Raw genomic sequence first — 23,882 nt, forward strand, 5'->3', positions numbered from 1 at the left:
ACTAATATGTTACTCCTGAAGAAAATATATATATATATTTTTCTTCAGTGATTTACAAAACCCAAGACTTTCGCTTTGGATATGATTTAAAAATGCTCTCCCTTTCTATTCCGACAGCCCAAATAGATACTGTACAATTAAACCTTTTAAAACTTGTAAAAAAATAATGTGATCCAGATCTCGAGTTCAACAAGCCCAGAATAATGACATGATTTGTTATTTCTAGCCATACATTAACCTTCTGCCTTGCATGTTTACGATCCAGCCCAGCAACCCCTGATAGGCGGCTTGTCCTGACTACCCTCGTTCGCCATTGGCTGCCGGGGAGAAACCCCCTTTCATTGTGACGTCACAATGCGATTATGGAACCTTGCAGCAAAGAAAAAGATGAGGGACTTCTATCCTGACACGCCCCCTCCTCTGTGACGTCAGCAGCGCAGGTGAATGGCCCCGGGTGGCTGACACATGTCAGTCCGCTGCTGTGTGTCACCGGGCAGAGATGGAGCAGCTCCCCGTGGCTGTGGCTGTGCTGCTAGTTCTGCTGGCTGCGGTGCTGATGCGCTGCCTTCTTTTTTCCCCCCGGGGGTCGCAGGGGCTCTCGGCGCCCCCCTGCATCCGTGGCTGGATCCCCTGGTTTGGGGCCGCCTTTGAAATGGCGAGAGCGCCCTTGGAGTTCATCGAGAGAGCCAGAGAGAAGGTAGACTTGGTTGACCTTAACTAGACCTCTGTCCCCTTAGCACAGGTATCTTATTGACATGACCACTGACCAGGTCACACTTGACCTCCCAGAGGAGGCAGATCTGGCATCTGAGCAAATAAGGCTGTTCCCTGTATTGCATCTGAGCAAATAAGGCTGCGTCCAGGGTGATGCTGAGCGGGCGCGCGCTCGCGCTGGCCCCATGACAAACATGAGCATGCACGGCGCTTACCTGTTTGCAAGCAAGCAAATTTGAATCTGCCGCTTGCTTGCACCGCCGCACATGAGCGCCTGCACGCTCAGCGCGGCAAGGCAGGGAACGGGTGCGCTGGTGCTCGTGCGCTGCGCCCTGCTCGACCGGGCGATTCGTGGCCGGCTAAGCGCGCGCTCACCTGGGGGCGCAGTCACGGAGAGGGCGAACCACTCAGGTGACGCGCTTGCGAGCGGCAAATTCAAATTGCCTTGCACACGCTGGCCACACACATTGCCGCAATGTGTTCCATCGCGGCCAGCGTGAACGCACCCGCCCGCTCAGCGCCACCCTGGACGATGCCTTAGGCTGAAATCAACGTGGATTGTTTTATTTATAAAATGTTTTACCAGGAAGTAATACATTGAGCGTTACCTCAACCTCAGTAATACATGATTACAAATACATCGTGAACAGGGTTATACATTATATACAAGGCATTGCATGCACAGTTAGAGATAATATATATTATAGGCGTATGTAACAGTTACAGACCAGATTAAAATGTGAGACAGCTTTAGTTTCAGACTGGCGGCGTCTCTGTCTCCGTCTCTGATCTGGAGCTCATTCATAGGAAACTTTAGAAATTTAGCCTTGGTCCCAAATACAATTGTTGCAGTCTTGTCAGTGTTTAAAAACAGTTTGTATTTGAACATTTTCAAGCCTCAAAAAGTCAGATTGAAGTACTAGACACATGTTGGGATCTACCTGTCCTTATATTGTACCTATATCTTTATGGTTTCCTTGCCCTTTGTCACTAAATGTTAGTAGTTCAAAGTTCTAGTAGTTGTATTGGTCCTGAAAAAGTGTAGATCTTTTTGTAAGTTGTGATATCTTTTAATGGCTCAACATGAGTTGTTCTATAGATGAAGGGTCTTCTTCTGCGTGTTTACGGTGTAGCCTGCCCCACACTGCTGAAGAGACCTGTGAGGTTTCAAAAGCTCTGTACACTGTGATCCATTCATTCAAGTCAATCGGGTATTTTGGACAATATAGATTTTCCCCATTAATGTCAGGGACCTAAAAGTGTATTTATTTGAAATGTATATACACCAAATGAATGAAGGGGATGGTCAATCTAATTTATGAGGAGAGGCTAGCTAAATTAGATTTATTTACATAGAAAAGAGGCGTCTCAGAGTGGATATGATAACTATATACAAATATATTCGGCGAAAGTACAAGGAGCTTTCAAAAGAACTATTCATCCCACGTGCTGTACAAAGGACTCTGGGTCATCCCTTAAGGCAGGGGTGCGCAAAATGGGAGGTGCGAGATTTTCTGGGGGTGCACGGCGGTTACAGAGACCCCGCGGTTCCCCGAATACATTTAAATTAAATACCGTATTTCCTCTGAAAACCTCAATATTTAATTTTATCACCACGTGAACGGCTTATTATGTTTTCTACACATGACACCGTTTAAAAAATAAAATAAAAAAAGTTATTGAGGGATGTATGAATACATTTCCAATGTTTATGTAATCATTTAATGTATGTACTGTATGTAACGGGTGTTCCCTCTGGCCTGACCCACCCAATCTCATATTGGCCCGTGTAGTCTAACCAGTCCCCCATTACAAGGCGTGTGTGGTGGTGCACCTGCAAGTAACAGGACTCTTGAGTCTCCCGCTTGGTGTTATTAGGGGATGTCATCAGGACAGGTAGCTGAGGTAGTGGGTACGAGTCCAACTTACTTCATGTGCAGCGCCTCCACCTCATCAGGATCTGTGCTTCCGCAGGGAGATGGTCCTGGTGAGGAACTCCTTCTTGGTGCCATCCACTGTTGAGTAATCTCACACTCACACAGTGGGGTTCTTGTTTTCAAGGACATCTTTATTAAGTACAGGGATGAAGCAGACTGCCCCATGCAGCTGCCAGCTCTAGCCGCACATCTCTGCGTGATGTCCCTTTGCCAGGTACGCCCTCCAATAATCAAGTGGGATTCCCTTTCTCCTAGGGAGATCACCACTGTGCCAGGTCCCTGGACACAGCGTGGCGTAAACACACTGGAATTATCACTATGCTCCCGCTAGTTACTGCACTAGGGTCACAAAAGTGTTCCTGCAATATCTGTATCTTCGGGTTACTCTCTGCTCCGAACAACCACTAACTGTCAGTGTTGTGCCCTTTATACTCCAGGGGGCAGGCGCATCTCTGAGGTCACTATCCAGGGACTCAGAGCATACAGCCACTCCCATCCTTACACAGGGCACCACACTTGGGTGTGAGGGAAAACCTCCATAACTACTGTGGGCAGGCCTGTATATACCAGGACTTACTGCCAACAGAGAAGACGTATGCAGTCATTATTATGCATGGCTACATACTCCCCCTGGTGAATACCCACCGTCCCGGCTGGGACCTAAATTTGGTGTACCTTGCGCCAGGAAACACTGCAAAAGAACACACAAATAACACAGCAACATCATTACATAACATAATAATGAACGCTCAGTACACTCACTGACCAGCAGGGAGCGCAAAAGAAACAACAGACCACTCTATTGGACACTCAATAGTAATGCCGAGGATCTGGCTTCTTTACCTCTCGCCCCGCGGCATCATGCACAGTCACACTGTATTCCCGTGGTACTCCTCTTTCATTACAGTACACCACCTTGTGCATATGTACACTGCGCCCAATCTTCCAGACCCGCATCAGTTGAGCTACCCTCTGCTCGGCCTGTATACCTTTAATGGCTCCCCCTCTCTCAATGATATAATACTGAATATCATTCTTGAGCCATCTCTCCCTATTCTCCTCTATCTCTGTCATTAGAGGATCAGGGACATAGGGGTAATCAAGCCCATGGGACTTCCTGTACTTGGCAATGATAGCTCGCTCAGCTCTGCAAGCCCTAGTTAAACTGGTTTGACCAGCCTTCCCGGGCAACACCCATGATAGGGGCTCATGTGTCTCCACCGGATCATCTAACCCTGCGGACCCCTTAGGAATAATTAGGCCTGCCTGTATACGGTCCCATCGTACCCTTAGAGCCCTAAGGTAGGATTCATCATCAAAATCCCCGGCAGCCCACCAGTGATCAACCACCCCCTCTCTCTCTAAAATAAAGCGGGTGCGGTCAAACCACGAGACATACCCCTCGTACAAGGGGGCCCACCACCTAGTCTCCTTCCGTTCCTCGGAGCTAGAATCTGCATTTTCCTCTAGGGACTCCTCATCAGGCCCACCAGAAGACACTCCAGATGTACCCTCAGATCTGGTATTAACTCCCTTACGGTGAGAGGTATTCCTAACAGTAATACTCATCCCGCTAGGACAATCACTCGACACCGACACTTGTCGGGACATGCTCCCTCCTCCCTCCGACCCATCATCCGACGTACCCAAGTCCAGGCTCCCAGTCCGATCATCAAAAGGACCCCGTGACTCCCCGGACAACCCTAAACTGGAACTAGATCCAAATAGGATAGGGACGGGTACAGGGGCTTTAGCGAGGGCCGTAGGACTAACCTTGGGTGTGGACGGGGTGTGGGGACGGGACCGAACAGTAGGTACTGACAGGGTTTCGACCTGCTCTCCAGCGATACCTGTCTTGACGTCGCCACAAAGTCCATCTTTATTCTCAACAGCGGAGCTTCTGGGGTTGCAGTTCAAACGTCCATTCCCCTGGATAATAGGGGATCGCTTCCCGCTGCTCGATCGCAGAGGCGGCACCATCTCCCACTCGGGGCCTCCCTGGTTCTCCGGCACCACTTCCGCACACGCACGTGCTGCGACGCCATCTTGCGGTGGATTCCCAAGCGGAATCTCTTCCTCCACAAGGATCTCCTCCAACGCCATTCTGCCACGCGATCCAGTCTGGCTCTGGACTCGCTCCTCTGGATCTTCCACCTCCTGGGCCTGCGACAGACACCGTGTCTTAGTCCCGTGCAGGGTAGGTGTAGATCTGCCTCCGTCCGATCCACTAGTCACCACGGCAGTGGGACTCCGGCGATCGGATGGTCGCGGTACGGGAGACATTCGATTCCGCGTCTCCACACCACGAGGAATTTCATCCCTCCATGGCGTACCAATGGTATGACAGTCCCGTCTGATGACTGTCTTACTCGCCAGCCTTGCACACTCCTCGTCCGAGGATTCCAGCTTGCAGTTCGGCCGAGGCATCCCAGTAGGAGACCGGCGATGGGCTCCTCGGTGATCACCTCTCCGATGGCTGAGTTTCTCTATCGGAAGCACCAATGATGGCTCCGACTCTGCGGGACTGGCCCTCTTGTTCCAGAGAGCTCCCGGCTGCTCTTCTGTCGCCACCGGTACATTTCCGGTCATTCCCGTAGATTGCACCGGTACGAATGTGGTCATGGGCCACATGTACTGCAGTCCACAGTGGGGGCATCGGGCTTCGCTGCCCACAGCTCCGCCCGGCAGTCTGCACTGCAGGCAGAGACACGCCACAGTCTCCACACCCTTTACCCGGATCACCAGGAAGCCTCCTGGAGCCGAATAAGGATGCGTGGAAATCACAGGACCTTGGTCCACTTTATCAACAGCTTCAGCCATTTTTATCAGCGGAGGTACTCTGCTCAGAGGTCGATACTGATCAATGGCTCTTCGCAACTGAAAGGCATGGGCTGATATAGTCACCCTTCCTCCCATTTCCTCTTGCGACATCCGGTGAGACCGCAAACCACTCCCCCTGGTTGAAACTAGGGGGATGTCTCGTAGATTTGTAGGCTGACCCAGCACAGGTGCGGAGTGAGTCATAGTCCATGAGGGCGCGGCTCCAGCTTTCGCGCCAAACTCCCCATCGGGGTGGAGTTTCCGCGTTGGCGCCAATCCTGGCCAACATTTAGCAGACTGCAAAGTTGCAAGACCTTTTGCAGCATGCCCACGCGGTGTCCCGGGAACGCGGGAACCGCCATCTTGGTAAGCATTGTCTTTTCGTTCACTGTCTTTTCTTTCCTTGAAGGCAACGTCTGGCTGTCTGTTAATTGGTGTATAACAAAGTCCATTTTGTTCCTCCCATCGAAGCACACTGTCGTCCTCACTAGTCTCGAGGGTACTTTCCCGAGAGCATAGACAGGACAAACCCGGCGCAGCCACGGCTGTCACGCCAGTCTCCAACAGGCTCACAGAAGTCTCTTCTGTAGCTTGTTCTTCTTCCACGCACAGGTCATATGCATGTTCCTCGGTTACCCGCCTTCCTGGACCTTCTGCGCTCTGCAGATCCTCCATTCTGACGGTTCTCTCTGCCCCCTGCCATCCTGGACCTTCTACTCTGTGCAGATCCTCCATTCTGGCGGTTCTCCTTCCCTGCCATCCTGGACCTTCTGTGCTGTACAGATCCTCCATTTGGACAGGTCTCCCTCTGTTTCTTTGATTGAACCCCGATCTTCTGTACGTGGAGCTCCGCTCTGCGGGGCAGCTACCACATCTGTACAACAAACATGCCTTGTGCACCACCTTGTGTACCTAACGTAGATCTGACTCGTGTGTGCACTACCTCAGGCTGGGCTCCTTGGTAAGTGATCTGGAATGGGGACTAGAGTACTCTGGCTCTTCCATGCAGCACTTTGGGCGTCGACCTACTTTTGGCTAGCCTAGTGCGGACCCGTCCAGAATTCCTGCTCTCAGTTACCAGTTTATCCCTTAGGCGTCCCCCGCTAGCGCTACCTCAAGGCGACTAGGACAGCAATAGCCCCCGGCTCCAGACTCACTAACCCCTAACGGATCCCAAGGCGTCTTTGCGGCATGCAGCTCCAGCACCTCCCTGACTACCCCTGGCTCCGTCCCTCAAGCACAAAGTGGCAGCAGACACTTTCCTTAATTCCTACTGTGTGCCTAGCAAAAGCCTGTCCTGTTGACAGGTCTCTCAGCAGCGCCTCCAATTGTAACGGGTGTTCCCTCTGGCCTGACCCACCCAATCTCATATTGGCCCGTGTAGTCTAACCAGTCCCCCATTACAAGGCGTGTGTGGTGGTGCACCTGCAAGTAACAGGACTCTTGAGTCTCCCGCTTGGTGTTATTAGGGGATGTCATCAGGACAGGTAGCTGAGGTAGTGGGTACGAGTCCAACTTACTTCATGTGCAGCGCCTCCACCTCATCAGGATCTGTGCTTCCGCAGGGAGATGGTCCTGGTGAGGAACTCCTTCTTGGTGCCATCCACTGTTGAGTAATCTCACACTCACACAGTGGGGTTCTTGTTTTCAAGGACATCTTTATTAAGTACAGGGATGAAGCAGACTGCCCCATGCAGCTGCCAGCTCTAGCCGCACATCTCTGCGTGATGTCCCTTTGCCAGGTACGCCCTCCAATAATCAAGTGGGATTCCCTTTCTCCTAGGGAGATCACCACTGTGCCAGGTCCCTGGACACAGCGTGGCGTAAACACACTGGAATTATCACTATGCTCCCGCTAGTTACTGCACTAGGGTCACAAAAGTGTTCCTGCAATATCTGTATCTTCGGGTTACTCTCTGCTCCGAACAACCACTAACTGTCAGTGTTGTGCCCTTTATACTCCAGGGGGCAGGCGCATCTCTGAGGTCACTATCCAGGGACTCAGAGCATACAGCCACTCCCATCCTTACACAGGGCACCACACTTGGGTGTGAGGGAAAACCTCCATAACTACTGTGGGCAGGCCTGTATATACCAGGACTTACTGCCAACAGAGAAGACGTATGCAGTCATTATTATGCATGGCTACATGTATATATTGTTTAGTACTGTATAGCCATAGTGAATAAAGGGATCATTTATTGATCATATCACAAAACCGCCCCTGGCTACAAAGCCTGGTCTATTAGATATACTGCAGCAACACTATTACCCTTTCCTTGACATGGCAGCGAAAGGGTTAACATATATTGCATATGTTATACAGCTTGTATCAGAACATACACTACACACATCATTGTAGTGAATACCCCGTCATGTAAAACCAAAAAAAGGATCCACATAAAGAGCATGAGCGTTGCCTATGAGCCATCAGTCCGTGCATTTGTATGCTGATGTAGTCCGAGGTTCTGTAATGAAGGCAGCTTGGCGAGGAGAACTTGGCTTTGACACAACGAGCCAGTGTATGATCACAAGCAGTGAAGCTTAAAAACTATTGCCCTGTGTGGGAGCTGTAAATCTGGCATGCGGCTTGTTAAAGGTGCAGGTCTAGAAACGTGTGGGGTTTCCATGGTCATTTCATCAACGTTCCAGCAAAACGTTTTAAAGAAATTTGCGCAAAGGCAAAAAAAAGTTTGGTAAAATTTGATATCATTTTCAAGAGGCAACATAAATGTACTTTATTGTTTTGCAAATGTTTAAATCCTGCAAACATTCGCTTCTTTTGAAGGTTTTAGTCAAAGTTGGCTATTTTTGCCACAACTTTGGATTCACCTGTCATCATCATTAATGACCTTGAGGTCGGCATAAAGAGCAAAGTCTCCATCTTTGCCGATACACAATTTAGTGTAAGGTAGTAGAATCAGATTAGGATGTAATTTCTCTCCAGACGGACTTGAATAGACTGGAAACTTGGGCAGGTAAATGGCAGATGAGGTTTAATACAGCTAAATGTAAGGTTATGCATTTGGGAAACAAGAATAAACAAACGACTTACAAATTAAATGGGGATAAATTGGGGGAATCCTTGGAGAAGGATTTAGGAGTGCTTGTAGACAGTCAAGTCAAGCAGTAGCTGCAAAGGCAAACAAGATGTTACTTGCATTAAACAGGCAATGGATGGAAGGGAAGTAAACATAATTGTGCCCCTTTATAAAGCATTAGTAAGACCACACCTGGAATATGGAGTACAATTTTGGGCACCACTCCAGACGACATTATGGAACTGGAACTAGAAAACAAAAGAGCATTATAGAACTAGAGAAAGTGCAGAAAAGAGCCACCAAATTAATAAAGGGGGTGGATAATCTGATTTATAAGGAGAGGCTAGCTAAATTAGATTTGTTTACATTAGAAAAGAGCTGTCTAAGGGGCCTATGCAGAGAGCAGCGCTAGAATAAATTGGAGAGTTTAAGAAAAAGTAGCTTTAATGGAGAGTTTTATTCTCCATATGCAGAAATGGGCGAAATCCGCTATTTTTAGCATTACTGCATGTGGAGAATTGTAAATGAGGAGATGAAGGGAGAAAAAAAAATCGCGCATTTTTTTTTCCCCCCTATAGCCGGTGAGCTCCTGCTTCTTGCCAACTTTAGTTGGCGGAGAAAATTGAAGAAAATCGCGCCCAAAACAGCCGCTAGATGGCGAGCGCGCCTTTCTGAATTTGGATATTTTTCAGACTGGTGAGATGTAGTTTCTCGCCAGCCGCGCGGCGAGATTTTCAAATAGAAAAAAAAATGGCGCTTTTTTCCTACCTCGCCATTTTCAGCTGTTTTTTGCGCGATTTTCGCCGGAAAATGGCGAGATTGTAAATAGCGCTGCTCTCTGCATGAGGCCCTAAGACGGGATATAATAACTATATACAAATATATTCAGAAACAATGCAAGGAGCTTTCAAAAGAACTTATTCATCCCAAAAGCAACACAAATGACACATGGTCATCCCTTAAGGTTTGTAAGGAATCCGCTCCTGGCTTTGATTATAGCTTTTGCAGACTTCTGCATTTGCAAAAGCTTCCTCTGGCAATCAATGGCACATGTGCTGCCTCTCATTGCAGCTTCTGCCATGTGCTTCATCATTGGAGGAATACTCACACACCCTCCTCCTGTGATTGGATCTCCGCCCTTTATATCCTGGGCATTGGCACTGAAACAGTGCCGAGCATAAATTCCTACTCTGGACGTTACTGTCTCTGCCACTAGCCACCCTGGCTTGTATCCTGGTGTACTAACCTTTCTGGTTCTTGCCCCTAGTTCCTGAGGCCGCCTGCTAGTTCCATGCGGGGGCCCGTTCCTGACTTCTCTGCTGAAGCGTTGTTTCCTGAGGCCGCCTGCTAGTTCCATGCGGGGACCCGTTCCTGACTTCTCTGCTGAAGCATTGTTTCCTGAGGCCGCCTGCTAGCTCCATGCGGGGGCCCGTTCCTGACTTCTGTGCTGAAGCGTTGGTTTCCCGACGCTGCCCTGCGGTGTACTTCGGCCAGCCTGCTGTCTCCCCCTGCTGAGACCGGCGTCATGGGCCGAGGTCGTTCCTCACGAAGAGGCCGCTCACGCTCCTAAGCTGAAGCGGGGAACTCCTGACTACCTGTTGCCGAACTCCTGCTTGAATAACGACGATGCTGCCTTCTCCAATCCTGACCCTGCTACGTACGACTACGAACTGCGCACTCCGGATCAGTCTGCGCGGACTAAGGTCGGTGATTATATAACCCCACCTCAGCCCCGCGATCCGGTCCCGGTTTGTGGCGAGCACAATCGTAACAAGGTTGGAGGAAAGGAGATTTCACCAGCAACAAAGGAAAGGGTTCTTTACAGTAAGGGCAATTAAAATGTGGATTTCATTACTCATGGAGACTGTGATGGCAGATACAATAGATATCTTCAAAAAAGGTTGGACATCTTATTAGAAAGGAAAGGTATACAGGGATATACCAAATAAGTAAACATGGGAAGAATGTTGATCCAGCGAGTAATCTGATTGCCAATATTTGGATTCAGGAAGGAATTTATTTTTCCCCTTCTGAGATATCATTAGATGATATTTCACTAGGAATTTTTGTTTGTCTTTCTTTGGATCAATATACTTAAAGTACGGATATAGGATGGAGTATCTGTACCTACATTTAGCATAGGTTGAACTTGATGGACATATGTCTTTTTTTCAACCTCATCTATTATGTAAATATCACACCTGACCTTACACCTGCAGTCCAGTCAAAAATGACAGAGTGCCTATCGGCAATCTCTGCCTGGATGGCCCTTTGTCACTTCAAGCTGAACATGGTTAAGACAACATTTCTCAATACCTCCCAAACCAGGTCCCATTATTCCCTTCTCCATTACAGTCAATAACACCCAGTCTCACACGCACGCTGCCTAGGGGTCACAATCGACTCCTCCGCTTCCTTCTCCCCAAATAGAAACACAGTCCCGTATTTCCTCACTAGGCCCAGGCGTAGGTCCGCAAATTGTGGAGGGGGGACGGCATCTCGGCGCCACAACGCTTCCATTTGCCACCTTCGGAAGATTTTAGAAGGCCAGTGCCCACATGGCGACACGTTGCCATGACAACGCGACATCAAATTGCTCTGACAACTCGTTCGGCGTCATTCCATGTCATGTGATGTTATGGCTTCATTTGACGCTGGAGGAGGAGGGCGGCGGCAAAAAGGTGAGTGCATTGCTAAAACTGGTCCTTTTAAACGGTGTTACTAAATGTTGCAGTTTCTTCGCAACATTGCTAAAATACGCTGTGACGGTGAAGGGGTAACCAGGCTCACTAATAAAGGTCAAGCCCTCTTGGTTTCTCCTGATCCATGTTTTGGGGTCCTAGAGTGTCAGCTAAATATGCAACAATAAAGAATGTTTATGTTTTTGCCTTTCCAGGAGTGCCAGCAAGCAGAGATTGCTAGGCTGTGAGTTTCAGGGTGGGTTTTGCGGAGAAAATCTTTCCAGATTGTGGCTATGTAGCGGGGTTCCAGAGTTACTGGATACCCCAAAATGTATCCGGGAATCAGGTAAGATTCTCGGATACATTGAAGCACAATGCTCTTTGGTCAAAATCCTACCCTGAAAACGTTCTAGCAGCTCACCGCCAGGAGTCCCTGCTTCAGCACAGACCAGAAAGATAAAAGGGGCATAGGGGATTAAGGTATCACCAGAACGGTACAGGGGTCCCTAGTATAAAAGTGGGGTGCCGAGTTCATGCCCAAGTTACCCTGAACCTGGTATAGGGGTTCAGGGGGTGCTCCAGCTATAGGATAAAGCTGCAAGGTTTATTTTGTGTAAAAATGTAAAGTCAGGTTTTTGCAGTGTGGCAGTCAGTAGTACTGACTGAGAAGCATAGAAATAATATTATATTTTGATCCCAGCGAGACAGGACAGCATGCAGATAATTTTGAAGTTTCAGTTAAACCTAGGTATCACGATTAAGGTACATAAAAGCTCGGGAAATTCTGTTTTTTTGAGAGATATACAAGTGAGTTCAATGTGCATAAAAAAATGAAGCACGCTTACTGTACTGTGTACCTCTACTGTAATGCCCGGTGGCCTTGATGGGAGCATGAAAGCTCCTGCGTGCGGTGTGTGTACAGCAGTGCTCCTATCCACATCGCTCATGGAGGCTGTACTGTGTGGCGCTAAGTGTAAAACGAGTAATCATAAGCGGAGCGTGTCGCTCCTGCAGGCGTTTATTACACACCAGTGCTCCTAGCGTTGCGAAATTCAGAGAGATCAGTCTAACAGCTGATTTACCCGACGTACGTTTCGGCGTTAGAGATTACGCCTTCTTTCGGGGTGGGCGTTAGTCGCGTCACTGACCACCCCTTTAATCTCTATGGTTGCCATAGCAGCCTAGTGGCGCTAAATGCATCATGCTGCTGGTGTATATGTCCCACTCATAGTTGGATGCGTGCTCATCTTTTGTTTTGCCGTTTTTAACATTTTTAAGATAATGAATAGTAACATATGGGTACTTTTAGAAAACAACACTCATGGTCACTGTTGTATATCATAGTATTAGAAAAGTGATTAGTAATAGTTACAAAAAGGGGGTACATACAAAACCTTCATTCAGCCCATAGGGAGATAAGGTGTTCAATCTGTATACCTGCCTCACCTCCCTTTGTAATAGCTCTCTGTCCCAGTTGCCATTTCTGACTCATTGCAAACTCCATGGTTTCCATCTAACTGACTGAAGTTACAAAATCATTGCTCATTGTGTGATCCCGATTGCTTATGACACCGATATAGCAATATACATGGTATAAAAGACTACTGCTACCCCGAACTTGCTGACGTCACTGAGGAAGCATTGGCGAAACGCGTCTGACGTTTTTTGGTCTCTACAAGCCACCATAGTGAGGAGTTCTGATTTCCCTGGCCCAGCGTCTCGCCGTCTGCGCATGCGCATGCACAGCGGAGCAGGGAAGCCTGGAATTGTCTGCACGGGGAAGATAGGCGGCCGGAGGGGGAGGACATAGCCTGTGCACGGGCTCTGGACATCCGCACTGCGGCCACCTGCAACCCAAGCCACAGACAGTATACATCTGCCAAGCGGGAACCAGCCGAGACGGGACACCACTGCCCAGAAAGGGACAAGTTGTGGAGCCTGGCGGCATCTCCTTCCTATGCTCGAATTGATCGGTCGCTTGTAAGTTTTAAATCTCTAGTTTTTATTCGTAAATAAACTGTATTGCACTATTTTTTCCCTTTTATATTTTTTACTAAGGAAGATTTTAGGAGGCATTTCCTCGGCCTCAATCCATCTACCTGCACATAGAAGAGAAGACATCTGTTGAAGACACCAACTACAAAAAGAGGAGGAGACATCAAATCAAGTTTTGAGAGTTTTTAATGTGAGTGTGTCCCCAGTCAACAAGTTTGATTTAATATCAGCCATCCCTTGTCTTCATCTCTCACCCCTCCCAACCCCCCCCCTTCCCCTTCTCTCTACCCTGATGAAAAAGTGTGCAAAATTTTAGCTGTCTTTTTTCACTGTGGCCCTTCTCTCTCTCCTTTGCCTTGCATATAAATACACGCTATACCTTGGAATGTGATGCGCTTTGCATCGCCGCCATGTTGATTTCTAATGTGGTGTGAGAGAGGGGTGTCAAAGATGTTTCTTATGGATCCCAGATGTTCAAGTATTCTCTATCTAAATATCTCTGCGGGTTTTGCCGACATACTTTAGTCCACAGGTACATGTAACACTTGCGGACATTCAGCAGTCCTTTGTTCTCTGCTACATAATTGTCTGTTTGTCCTTCAACAATGTTCCGGCCTTTATCTGCTAGTTTTATAGTTATATGTTCCATATCTATAAGTTCTTTCAAGGCCTGTTTTTCTGGGGTCTCATGTTGGAGTCTCTTTTGGTAGAGTGGATGGATTCGAGATCCTTCGTGACCAGACTTAACAAATGTGGCAATATTAGCGCTTGACCTCGAGGTGGGCTGTGAAGCGACTTTGGCTTTTAAGGGAAGTGTGTGGCCCTTCGCCTGGGGTGCGTTCAATTTCTTGTTTGGAGTGATTGCATAATATCTAAAATCTCTTGATCCCCATTCTCTATATCTGGGATGCCAAGGTTAGTAGTTATATATCTATCTCATCTCACAAAATGCTTGTGCAGTGCAATGCTTGTCATGGGAGTGTATTTAGAATAGGAGGAAGGATCGAGAAAAGTTAGGTTCTGGGGGTACAAGAGTAGAGGAGCCTCGGGGAGACGTAGATAGATGTATGCATAAAGCAATAGCTCAGACCAGGCCCTACCTTTATTTGTTATGTTGTAGATAGGGCCAGTGCCCTTTAAACTAGGATCCCAGAAGATGGCTAATGGAGTCCAGCATGTCCCAAAGAAGGCCTCAGGAAAGAAGCCTCCCAGTGTTGGCACATTGACGCTACGGCATTAGTATTTATCTCTGACTGTAACGAAGTGGCAGTTTCCATACAGGCCAAAAGGTATCATTGTCCATTACAGAGGACCAGCCACGATTCCCATAATGGGCTAAGCTAAATGGGGCAGTACAGATGGGTATTCCAAAAGCAACAAAGGATGGCCGGGTCCCATAACAGTGAAGCAACTAAGGAGACAAACCTCCCTATGAGTGTTAAGCGTGGGCACTTACGAAAGTACAAGATCCATGAATAAAGACTGAAATGCAGTACAACGTTGTCGGATGTGAGTGATGTCTCCCCGTGCCTGGGGACACGAATAATGATGTATGTTGTACTATAAAAGTTCCTGGCGCCCATTATTTTCCCTCCTTGCTATCTCATCACCCGGCAGCCTGAATCCAGCACCCTGAGTCAAGGAAAACCATGCAGAGTAGCCAAACACTGTACTCCAGTGGAAAAATATATATCAATGGCGCTCTGCACTAACAATGTATAACATATAATAATAGTAATAAAAATATACAACCAGTGGCGTGGATGTTTCTCCTGGAAATGGAGATATATCCATTTCCAGGAGAAACATCCACGCCACTGGTTGTATATTTTTATTACTATTATTATATGTTATACATTGTTAGTGCAGAGCGCCATTGATATATATTTTTCCACTGATCTACACCTGACTGGGGTTCAGGGATATATCACAGGCTGCCTGCACAATAGGATATAGCGCTACCTATCTGTTTTTTACACCAAACACTGTACTCCGATGTAATCTCCCTGGAAGCCGGGCAGGAAGAGTCACATCATTACATTTTCTACGCCTCTTCTACACACTCCAGGTGCACCTGACCTTCCCTGACTGCACTTTTAATAATGCACTTTTACTCCCGCTGCATGTATAATCCTCCCAACATACCACTTAGTTTGTCATTTACCTGTTGCACTTATCCCTACTGTGTGTCATTTATTTACCTTGTATTATAATTTTGTAAAGTGCTGCGTGCGTTGAGAATAGAGAATAGAGATATACACACACACAATTATACAACCATTGTGTGTTTGATCTAGTTCCTTGTGAAATCATATGTCTTCCTGGGTTTCAAGGTTTCACCCATCTGTGCAGTACCACCCACCACCGGCGCAAACTAGTGGCATTGTGTGGTACATCTGTGTACAGAAGTGCCAATACATAAATACAATAAAATAAGTGGCATGCTTGTATTTCATCGTCACTACTTGAAAAGCAGCCATCACTGCTATTTAATTATTGACATTGACTATGACTGGAAAGCTGAAGCGCATTGAATTTCATTACCCTTCACTCTGCGTCTTGCTTCTCTTGGAGCAGCAATTAACCGCCCTTTACCTGTTCTCTGCTGTCTAATATGCCAGGTGAAGATGGGGACTTGACCTGGCATTTTCTGACAAGAAAATAAGGATATCTCCCTCAGTTTATTTTATATTTAATTGTGTGTTGCTCCACTAATGTACAAATACCTTATTTTTTAAAACCCAGGGCTCAACCCATGCGCGCTTCGCGTGCCAACCCAGCCCCTTGCGAAATAATGGCGGGTTTGACTCTCTCTCTCATACCTTTATGTTGTCATCAATTCTTTTCGCCTCTCTCTCCTCCAGCATTCTTGCTTTCTTCTAACACACAGTATTAATACGAGTAACATAGCCAGCTCTGTCTTTTGTGTGCAGGACAAAGCAATCAAGAGTTCTGTTCTCTGATCAAGACAAAGGAATCTTATTCAGGGCTTATCTTATCTTAGAAAAGCTGTCATTCTTACGACTTGAATTCTCTCTGCGCATGCGCCAAATACCTCCCTTCTTCCATAACTGTATATCATTTGTTTTGTGTTATCTGTTGCTGGGCCTAGCTGTGTGGGATGCATGCAGTCCTGTGTCAGGAATTCCAAGGTTGTTTTTTTCATATTGCCTTGTCTCTTTGAGACATTAACTCATTACTTGCAGGATTCCACTGGCCAAGTCTTAAGCAGAATCTCTTCTTATGAACAAACACAGTCTCTCTTCTTACCCAGAATCCTCTGAGGGTAAAGTTCAGGGTTGTTTCAGGTCCAACAGTCCGGCATGGTACAAGTAGAAGCATTTTTGCTCCCTGTGTGCTATAGCTCTCTGTTTCAGCCAGGAAAGGGTTAGAAGAGACCTCCGATATCTGAAGACCTGCAAAAGTCTGCCTTATTGACTGCTGCATGTGTGTAAATACCCACGGTTCTGTACTTCACTGCAACTTAGTGAGCGTGTCATGACTCCGATTACAGTACCTACTGTAGGCCTGGTTGATTGTTTGGTACTCTACAGCTGGTGAACCTCATAGCCTGTTTTAGAATTGGTGAACCCCATAGCCTTTTCTAGAACTGGTAAACTCCATAGCCCGCAATGGAGCTGGTGCTCCAAAGCAAGCTGGACTTTAATTTATTTTTTCCTAATGGGTCAATAAAAGCTGCTTGTATTGGACTTCTGACAATCATTACAGTCCAACCGTTCATCATGTATGATTTCAGGGAACTTGAAGGCAAAGATCATGGCCTGTGAACTTGAAGGCAAAGATCATGGCCTGTGAACTTGAAGGCAAAGATCATGGCCTGTGAACTTGAAGGCAAAGATCATGGCCTGAGATTTGTACTTGTTCATTTGCAGAAGAACATTATTTTTAGCTGCTGGGCAATTTCATCAACTAAAGCATCATCTGTGGCTAAAGCCCATAGAAGAGTTGTTAACAGCTCTTGATAACTTTATACGAAGTGATAATTACAAATACAAAAACCCTTCACAGTATAGAAAACATCCAATATAGAATAGCCATCAGTGTATCTGCCCATGCATTTGTAGATACACTCATGGGTATTCTAACTTGGATGTACTCTATTCTGTAAAGGGTTTTTGTAATTGTAATGATCACTCAGTATCAAGAGCTGGTCCCCAAGGGGTTAAGTGTTATTGTGCATCATTGCCATGTGTCCATGTCATGCATAACCATATACATTTTTTGACTTTTGTTTTTTGTTTTATTTTTAGGTACTGTAGAAGGATGTTCATTAGTGTTAGTATTTACATATTGTTTTAATCATTGTTTAGTGATAATATATGTGTTATATGTCATTTAATGTTGTTGTCAGTGTTGCTGAGACCAAGCGTCCTATCCTTGAGCTACTGCGCATGTGCAATCCATGTATTGGGTCCATGTACCTTTAAACCGGGACTATTTAGATGCGGACTCTGCAAGGCATAGGAACTACTTGTTTACCCCTGAAGAAGGAAGCGCAGTCTTCCAAAACGCGTAGGGTGGTCTTCGTCGGTGCAGTTGTTGCCTCCATACCTACTGCGCCATTGAGCCTGATCTGAAGCCTTGCCTGCGGTCTCCGGTTGCGGCGGTCGGTGCACTGATCCCCCAACACATCAGAGCAACCGGTAGTGGGTCCTGACGTGCATCCTGAGGAAATCTTGGCGGCTTTCAAAATACTTACCAGCCGGTGCACGTGCACGTGGGGAGCGGAGGTTCATGACGTTACAGACGGCAAGGGATTCTCCCTGAGCTCCAGCCAGATGCCAGCACACGCGGTGTGGTTCACATGAGAGGGGATACTCTCCGATTTATCCACTGATTGTGATCTGTGTATGTCTGGTGTATGTCTGGTAAGCGGGCATTTCATCTGAGGCTGCTGTGCAGACGTGACCTTTATTTTTAAATGCTGTTTTATTAAATGTGATATTTTACTTCAGTCTTGTGTCTCAGCACATGTTTGTTTTTTAGTGTTATAGTCTGTCTAGTATGTATTGTTAGTGATTGTATTACGCTATGTTTGTCTTTATCTTTTTTGCATGAACTGCTGCATTCATTGGAAGAGCACCAGAGGAGTTCATCACTATACTGGTTGTATGACATTTACATCTATTTCTGTGTTATGTACCCAGCGCCATAGATATAACATTTGTTTCTGGTCCCCAAACATGCTTCATTCACCTCATTGCCACTTCAGACAGTGGTAAGATGCAGACAGGGACTCTGGGTAGGGACGTGTAAACGACCTCACCCCGTGGGTGTGTCACTTTGAACTTGCTATTTATTTTGTACATGGATTCCCTAGAGCTGTTGCCTGGTGAGTTACGCAGCTTATAGAATTAAGACTGGGACGAGGTATTATAGAATCATTGGAGCCACCCTGGGCACTTATACGTCCGTTTCCTTGCAATAGTGTCAGGCTGCTGCATTCCAGCATTGATCAGGAAAGTGAAAGTGCCCTACAAGTCAGTGAAAAGGATCCAGGAGGGCTATTGGGAAATAGATGAAGGTCTATCGGTGACACAAGCATGCGCAGTGATAACATGCAGGGATTTATTTTAACTAAGCAGGTTTCGAGACATAATGCATTGTAGGGTCCTCTAGTACCAATTTAGGCTACTATAATTTAGAAATGAAATGCCTGATGTTTTGCCTTTGTATTATAACTTCTGTCTCTGGGAAACTGTAATCCTGACATTCCCATGTGTATGAGGGATAATGGGCCATATTTACTAAGCAGTGTTAAGGAGCCTTATGTCCCAATTCACTTGAATGCCCTAAGGCTTAGCTCTGTTTAGTAAATGGGACCCAAAGTCTCAACAAAGTGACATTTCTAAGAGTTGGGAGCTGCAGTTATGTCTTTTGTCTGCCGGCCTAATTGACCCCAGTTCATTTAACCGGGGAACGACAATTTGTTTCATCACTGTGTATATAGACACTGAGCTCTTGCCCAGGTCTGGGTTACTGCAGATCAGTGGCCTTCAAACTTTGTCGAGGAAAACATTCTGACGTGTTGCATGAGAGTAGAAGGACAAACCGAGATCCAGGAGATTAGCTCAATAGCCTGATCAGTCAACATTCTTTAACCCAGATCCACAAGAGGGTGTGCTAAGCTTTAGCCTGCCTCAGCTCCCATTGATATGAATGGGAGTAAATGTGTGCTAAACATTTGCACCCTTTTGTGGATCTGTGCCTCTGCTTAAATGTGGTATTGCTATCTTTTATTGGGGAATGAACTCCTTTTTCTTTTCTTTTATGTATTGTATTTTCTGCATCTGGGCCCACACACAGCATTAGCCCCCACTACATCATGTTTTGCATGTGCTTGAATATTACCGTATTTTCCTGATTTGTAGGGCGACCCTGAATATACTGTATATACAACCGCACACACGCCATCTCTGTGTCTCAGTCTCTCTCAGTCTGTGTGTGTGTGTCTCTCGGTTTGACCTTCCTGCGACAAGCAACATGGCTGCCTCGATTTCCCCTCCCCCCCTCCCCCCCTCCCGCCCCCCCCCCAAGGTGGAGCTTCCTCTATTTTACCCTCCTACCTCTTATCTGCTACCAATCCGACTGCTGATTGGCTCGCAAAGTGAGCGGGACCCGATTATTAGGCGAGTAGGGATTTTTTCAACTTAACTTTATTATAAAAAAAAACATTGCCTAATAATCGGGTCAATGCGGTACTTATTTATTGTACAGCAAATAAAAATACCACTTGTGGTGCACACATGTCTCAGACAGGTCTGCAACCCTGCCTTTCCCCATTATCTCTTAGCATACAATGCTTCCACTGCACCAAAGGATTCTGGGTAATGACATGCAAATGAGCAGTGTGTCACTTTTTACTTCTTATCCATTGTAACATGGACCCCTATAAGCTTATGCCTGCTGTATTACACAGCTTTTCAGCACAGCCTGAGTTAAAGAAGTGCATAGCCAGTAAACCTATTCACAGACAGCTGTTTCAACCTTTAGAGTCTCATCAGTGTGAGGTTGGTTGTATTTTTATTGTACACCTTTGTGGACACATTTGACTTAACCATTACCTACAGTAAGAGGCGGATACAAAGCTCTTTTAAAACATTCCTTTTTCAATAGAAAAAAACAGTGATTTAAAGGAAGGACGAAAAGTTGCGTCTGAGCCTGGATTAGTTAGAATGCATTTGTGGAGTGTACTCCAGATATTGTTTGATTGCTTTATGGCAGGGGAGCTCAACCCGAGTCCTTAAGCCCCCGAACAGGTCAGGTTTTCAGGATATCAGCACAGGTGGTTCAATCAGAGTCCTGACAGGCTCACTAAGTTACACTGAAGTACGGAACCGTGGGTATTTACACACATGCAGCAGTCAATAAGGCAGTCTTCGACTGGGCCTCTGATTCACCCACCTGTGCTGAAGCAGGAATATCCTGAAAACCTGAGCTGTTGGAGGGGTGGAGGGCTTGAGGACTGGAGTTGATCACCCATGCATTACGGCACATGTCTAAGTAAAGTATAAAAGCTGCCCTGGTTGTGTTGTACAGGCATACCCCGGTTTAAGGACACTCACTTTAAGTACACTCGCGAGTAAGGACATATCGCCCAATAGACAAACGGCAGCTCACGCATGCGCCTGTCAGCACGTCCTGAACAGCAATACCGGCTCCCTACCTGTACCGAAGCTGTGCGCAAGCGGGGAGACTATAGAGCCTGTTACACATGCGTTATTTACATCAGTTATGCACGTGTAAGGGGGTCACCCCCGGTTCCCCTGATCTTCCTTTGCCCCCTGCCTTACCCCTGTGGCAGTGGGGGAAGGGGACGGCGACTTCTCCCGGCGGGCACCGCCATCTTGGTTGTGGCGCGAGGTTCGCGCAATGCGCAGAGGTTGTCCAGGGTAGCGGCGGCCATTACAGCGTCGCACATGCGCAGTAAACTGCCCTTTCACCCTGGTCACAGGCAGCATTGAAGCCAATAGAGCTGGCAGATTCTCATGCTGCAGAGTTGCAACAATGTTGTGTGCAGACAGGGTTTTTGTCAGTTGGAGCTGGGAGCAGGAAGGGGGAGGAAGTGTGTAAGGAGCAAGGCTCTTACACTAGGCCAGGTTACCCCCAGGTCCCAGGTAGGTTCCACTCCCCACTAGGTTAGTGGGTAAGTTCTTAGGGAAGGCCCCTTAGATAGGGACTCTGCCCTTAGTGTGTGTGTGCTGTCTTGTCAGTCACAGCTGTCAGCTGACAAGCAGGGCACAGTGTTTGTGCAGCACGTTGGCTGCAAGTACCCAGTAGGTTGTAGTGCGTTGCTGCAGGCGCTGGGACAAGTTAGATAGTAGTGAGGCATAGGGGACTCGGGCGGTACGGGAAGAGGTAGTGCGGGTGCAGGGGGTCAGGGACCCACTTGCATAGGATAGGCTACCCTGTAGGCCCCTAGGAGTTTCCCCTTAAGCCATCAAGGTTGCTGTGCTGTAGGAACGGCCTATAGCGAGTGTCACCGGAGTTCATAAGGGTCAGTTAGGGACTCAGCACATACTGCGCAGTGTTCCGAAGGTTGGGCGCAGCTCTTCGTTGCGGCTGCAGAGGCCATTCTGGTGGGATCTCCCCGGACGGTGGATCCTGGATGTCGTGACGGAACTCGACGGATCCTTTTCGAAGCAGTTGCAGATCCGAACACTGGAGTGCTCGGCAGGTACTCTAATTCTGCAAGTGCACCAACAGTTCCCTTAGTTAGTGACTGCGCAGTCACCCTTATTAGGTTCTCCCAAAAAGGGAGAGGACATATTGTGTGGGGATCATATGGACACGGGGTGGGATCACCCGGTGTTGAGGGAAGTGTCCTGCGAGGCACATTAGCTAGTGTCTCCTCCAGAGAGGAACACCTGTTATGCTACATGGTTATATGGTTCATGTGTCCTTAAGTAAACAGTATTGGTTATCATACTTAAGGTGTGTGAGTATTTGTATGTGTCCTGTGAGGAACAATTCCTGCTCTGCTAGGAACCATCGCAAGTGGAGGCGCTGCACCGAGTACAAGGTTACTCCTAATATAATTGCCCCAGGTTCCCCGTGGCGGAAGCTCAGCCCTCCTGTGAGCCAAGCAGGTAAAGCACCACACCTGGTAACACCGTATGTTCCTTGCACCCACACTATATCTGCGATTGGGGGGGGGAATACCCGTTACACACGTATATGACGATTGCAGTACAGTACATGCATCAATAAGTGGGAAAAAGGTAGTGCTTCACTTTAAGTACATTTTCGCTTTACATACCTGCTCCGGTCCCGTTGCGTACGTTATTGCGGGGTATGCCTGTGTTACATACACGCTCCGGTCCCGTTGCGTACGTTATTGCGGGGTATGCCTGTGTTACATACCTGCTCCTGTCCCGTTGCATACGTTAATGCGTGGTATGCCTGTAATCAGTAATGTGTGTGGTTACATTTTCTTACAGCACGGACCAGTTTTCACGGTGCTGGCAGTGGGTAACAGGCTAACCTTTGTGAGTGGAGAGGAGGCTACATCTACCTTCTTCACATCGAAGCTAGTGGACTTTCAACAAGCTGTCCAAAAACCAGTCCAGTACACAGGTAATAAGTAAATGGTTACACATACGCCTCGTCCTGCCATGTATATTCCCTAGTGTGTGGAGGCATTTAAACACTGCATACAATTGTCACAGAAATTGTTTTTTTAACATGACGTGGGGGGTTCACAAAGCTCAATCGGTGTTAACTGCCATTAACTTGAGTGGCAGGTAACACCCATTGAAGTAGGGGGTGCCAGCTGAAATTAATGGGGTTCAGCTCCCGAGACCCCCTGCTTTAAAGTGGGCACAGGAATACTGATTTTTTTTAAGCTACTTTGACCACCTCACCTGCCCCCTTTCCTCTTTTGTTCACAAGGTCCTGTGAGCTGGGCCCTCTTTTCTGTGTAAACGTGCCAATATTTTGGTTTATGACATTGTTTTTACATCACTTTACTGTCTTGGTGGATACATTTGGGGAAAGGGACTATGATCAAACACTTCTAAATAAAAACATAAAGCTGTTTAAAAATAGTTTATCATTTATTAATAATTTATCTGTCTACAGGGTATCAGTTATGCACTACGTGGTTGGTGCTATATAAATAAAAATGCAGTACAAAAATGACAATACAATATAGTGCATTCCCTAAAAGACATCCTCTGACACCGGAGGACTCTTTCCAATCCATACACGTATAACGTATCCTCCAGTGGCAGAAGGAGTAGCAATGTGTGTGGATAGGAAGCGTAAATGGATCCGCCACTGGGTGCTCCTTTTTTTTTCCAAACATTTTTTATTTACTGGGTGCGCCTTTAAAAACTACCCAGAATCCTTTTCTGCAGCTTAACCACTGTATGACAAGATAATAGGGTAAGAGATGCCAGTTTGTGGAAACACAAATCTAAACAGACTCATTGGTATTCTGTCTTTGAAGTAGCATTATGAACCTTTAGGAGGCATATCATCTAATGTTGGTGCATTAACACAGGTAAATTGTAGATTTCTTTCTGGTGACAAAACCTTGATTCTCAAGTTCATGACTAGGGCTTCTTCTCTGCACCCTGATATTGCTTGGTCAGTCATTTCGTGTTATTTTTACCTTGATGTTATTGATGCGATTTCATACCTTCATACATGTTTTAGACTACTTGGTTTGT

General features: G+C 46.9%; 1 protein-coding gene across 4 annotated transcripts in view; it reads left to right on the forward strand.

Moving 5' to 3' along the window:
* CYP39A1 (cytochrome P450 family 39 subfamily A member 1) overlaps nucleotides 1–23,882 on the forward strand; it is a 154,441-nt gene that overhangs the window by 66,178 nt on the left and 64,381 nt on the right. The window contains exons 1-2 of one of the 4 annotated variants that reach the window (XM_075598525.1): nucleotides 375–697; nucleotides 22,650–22,785. In XM_075598525.1, coding sequence (XP_075454640.1) covers nucleotides 500–697; nucleotides 22,650–22,785 — 334 coding nt within the window. In that variant the 5' untranslated portion in view covers nucleotides 375–499. Of the gene's footprint in view, nucleotides 1–374; nucleotides 698–10,989; nucleotides 11,194–13,359; nucleotides 13,379–22,649; nucleotides 22,786–23,882 lie in introns of those variants that run through there. The other 3 variants (XM_075598526.1, XM_075598529.1, XM_075598527.1) reach the window with 3 other exon arrangements.

The sequence above is a fragment of the Ascaphus truei genome, chromosome 4 (assembly GCF_040206685.1).
Source record: "Ascaphus truei isolate aAscTru1 chromosome 4, aAscTru1.hap1, whole genome shotgun sequence".
NCBI classification, from domain to species: Eukaryota; Metazoa; Chordata; class Amphibia; order Anura; family Ascaphidae; genus Ascaphus; species Ascaphus truei.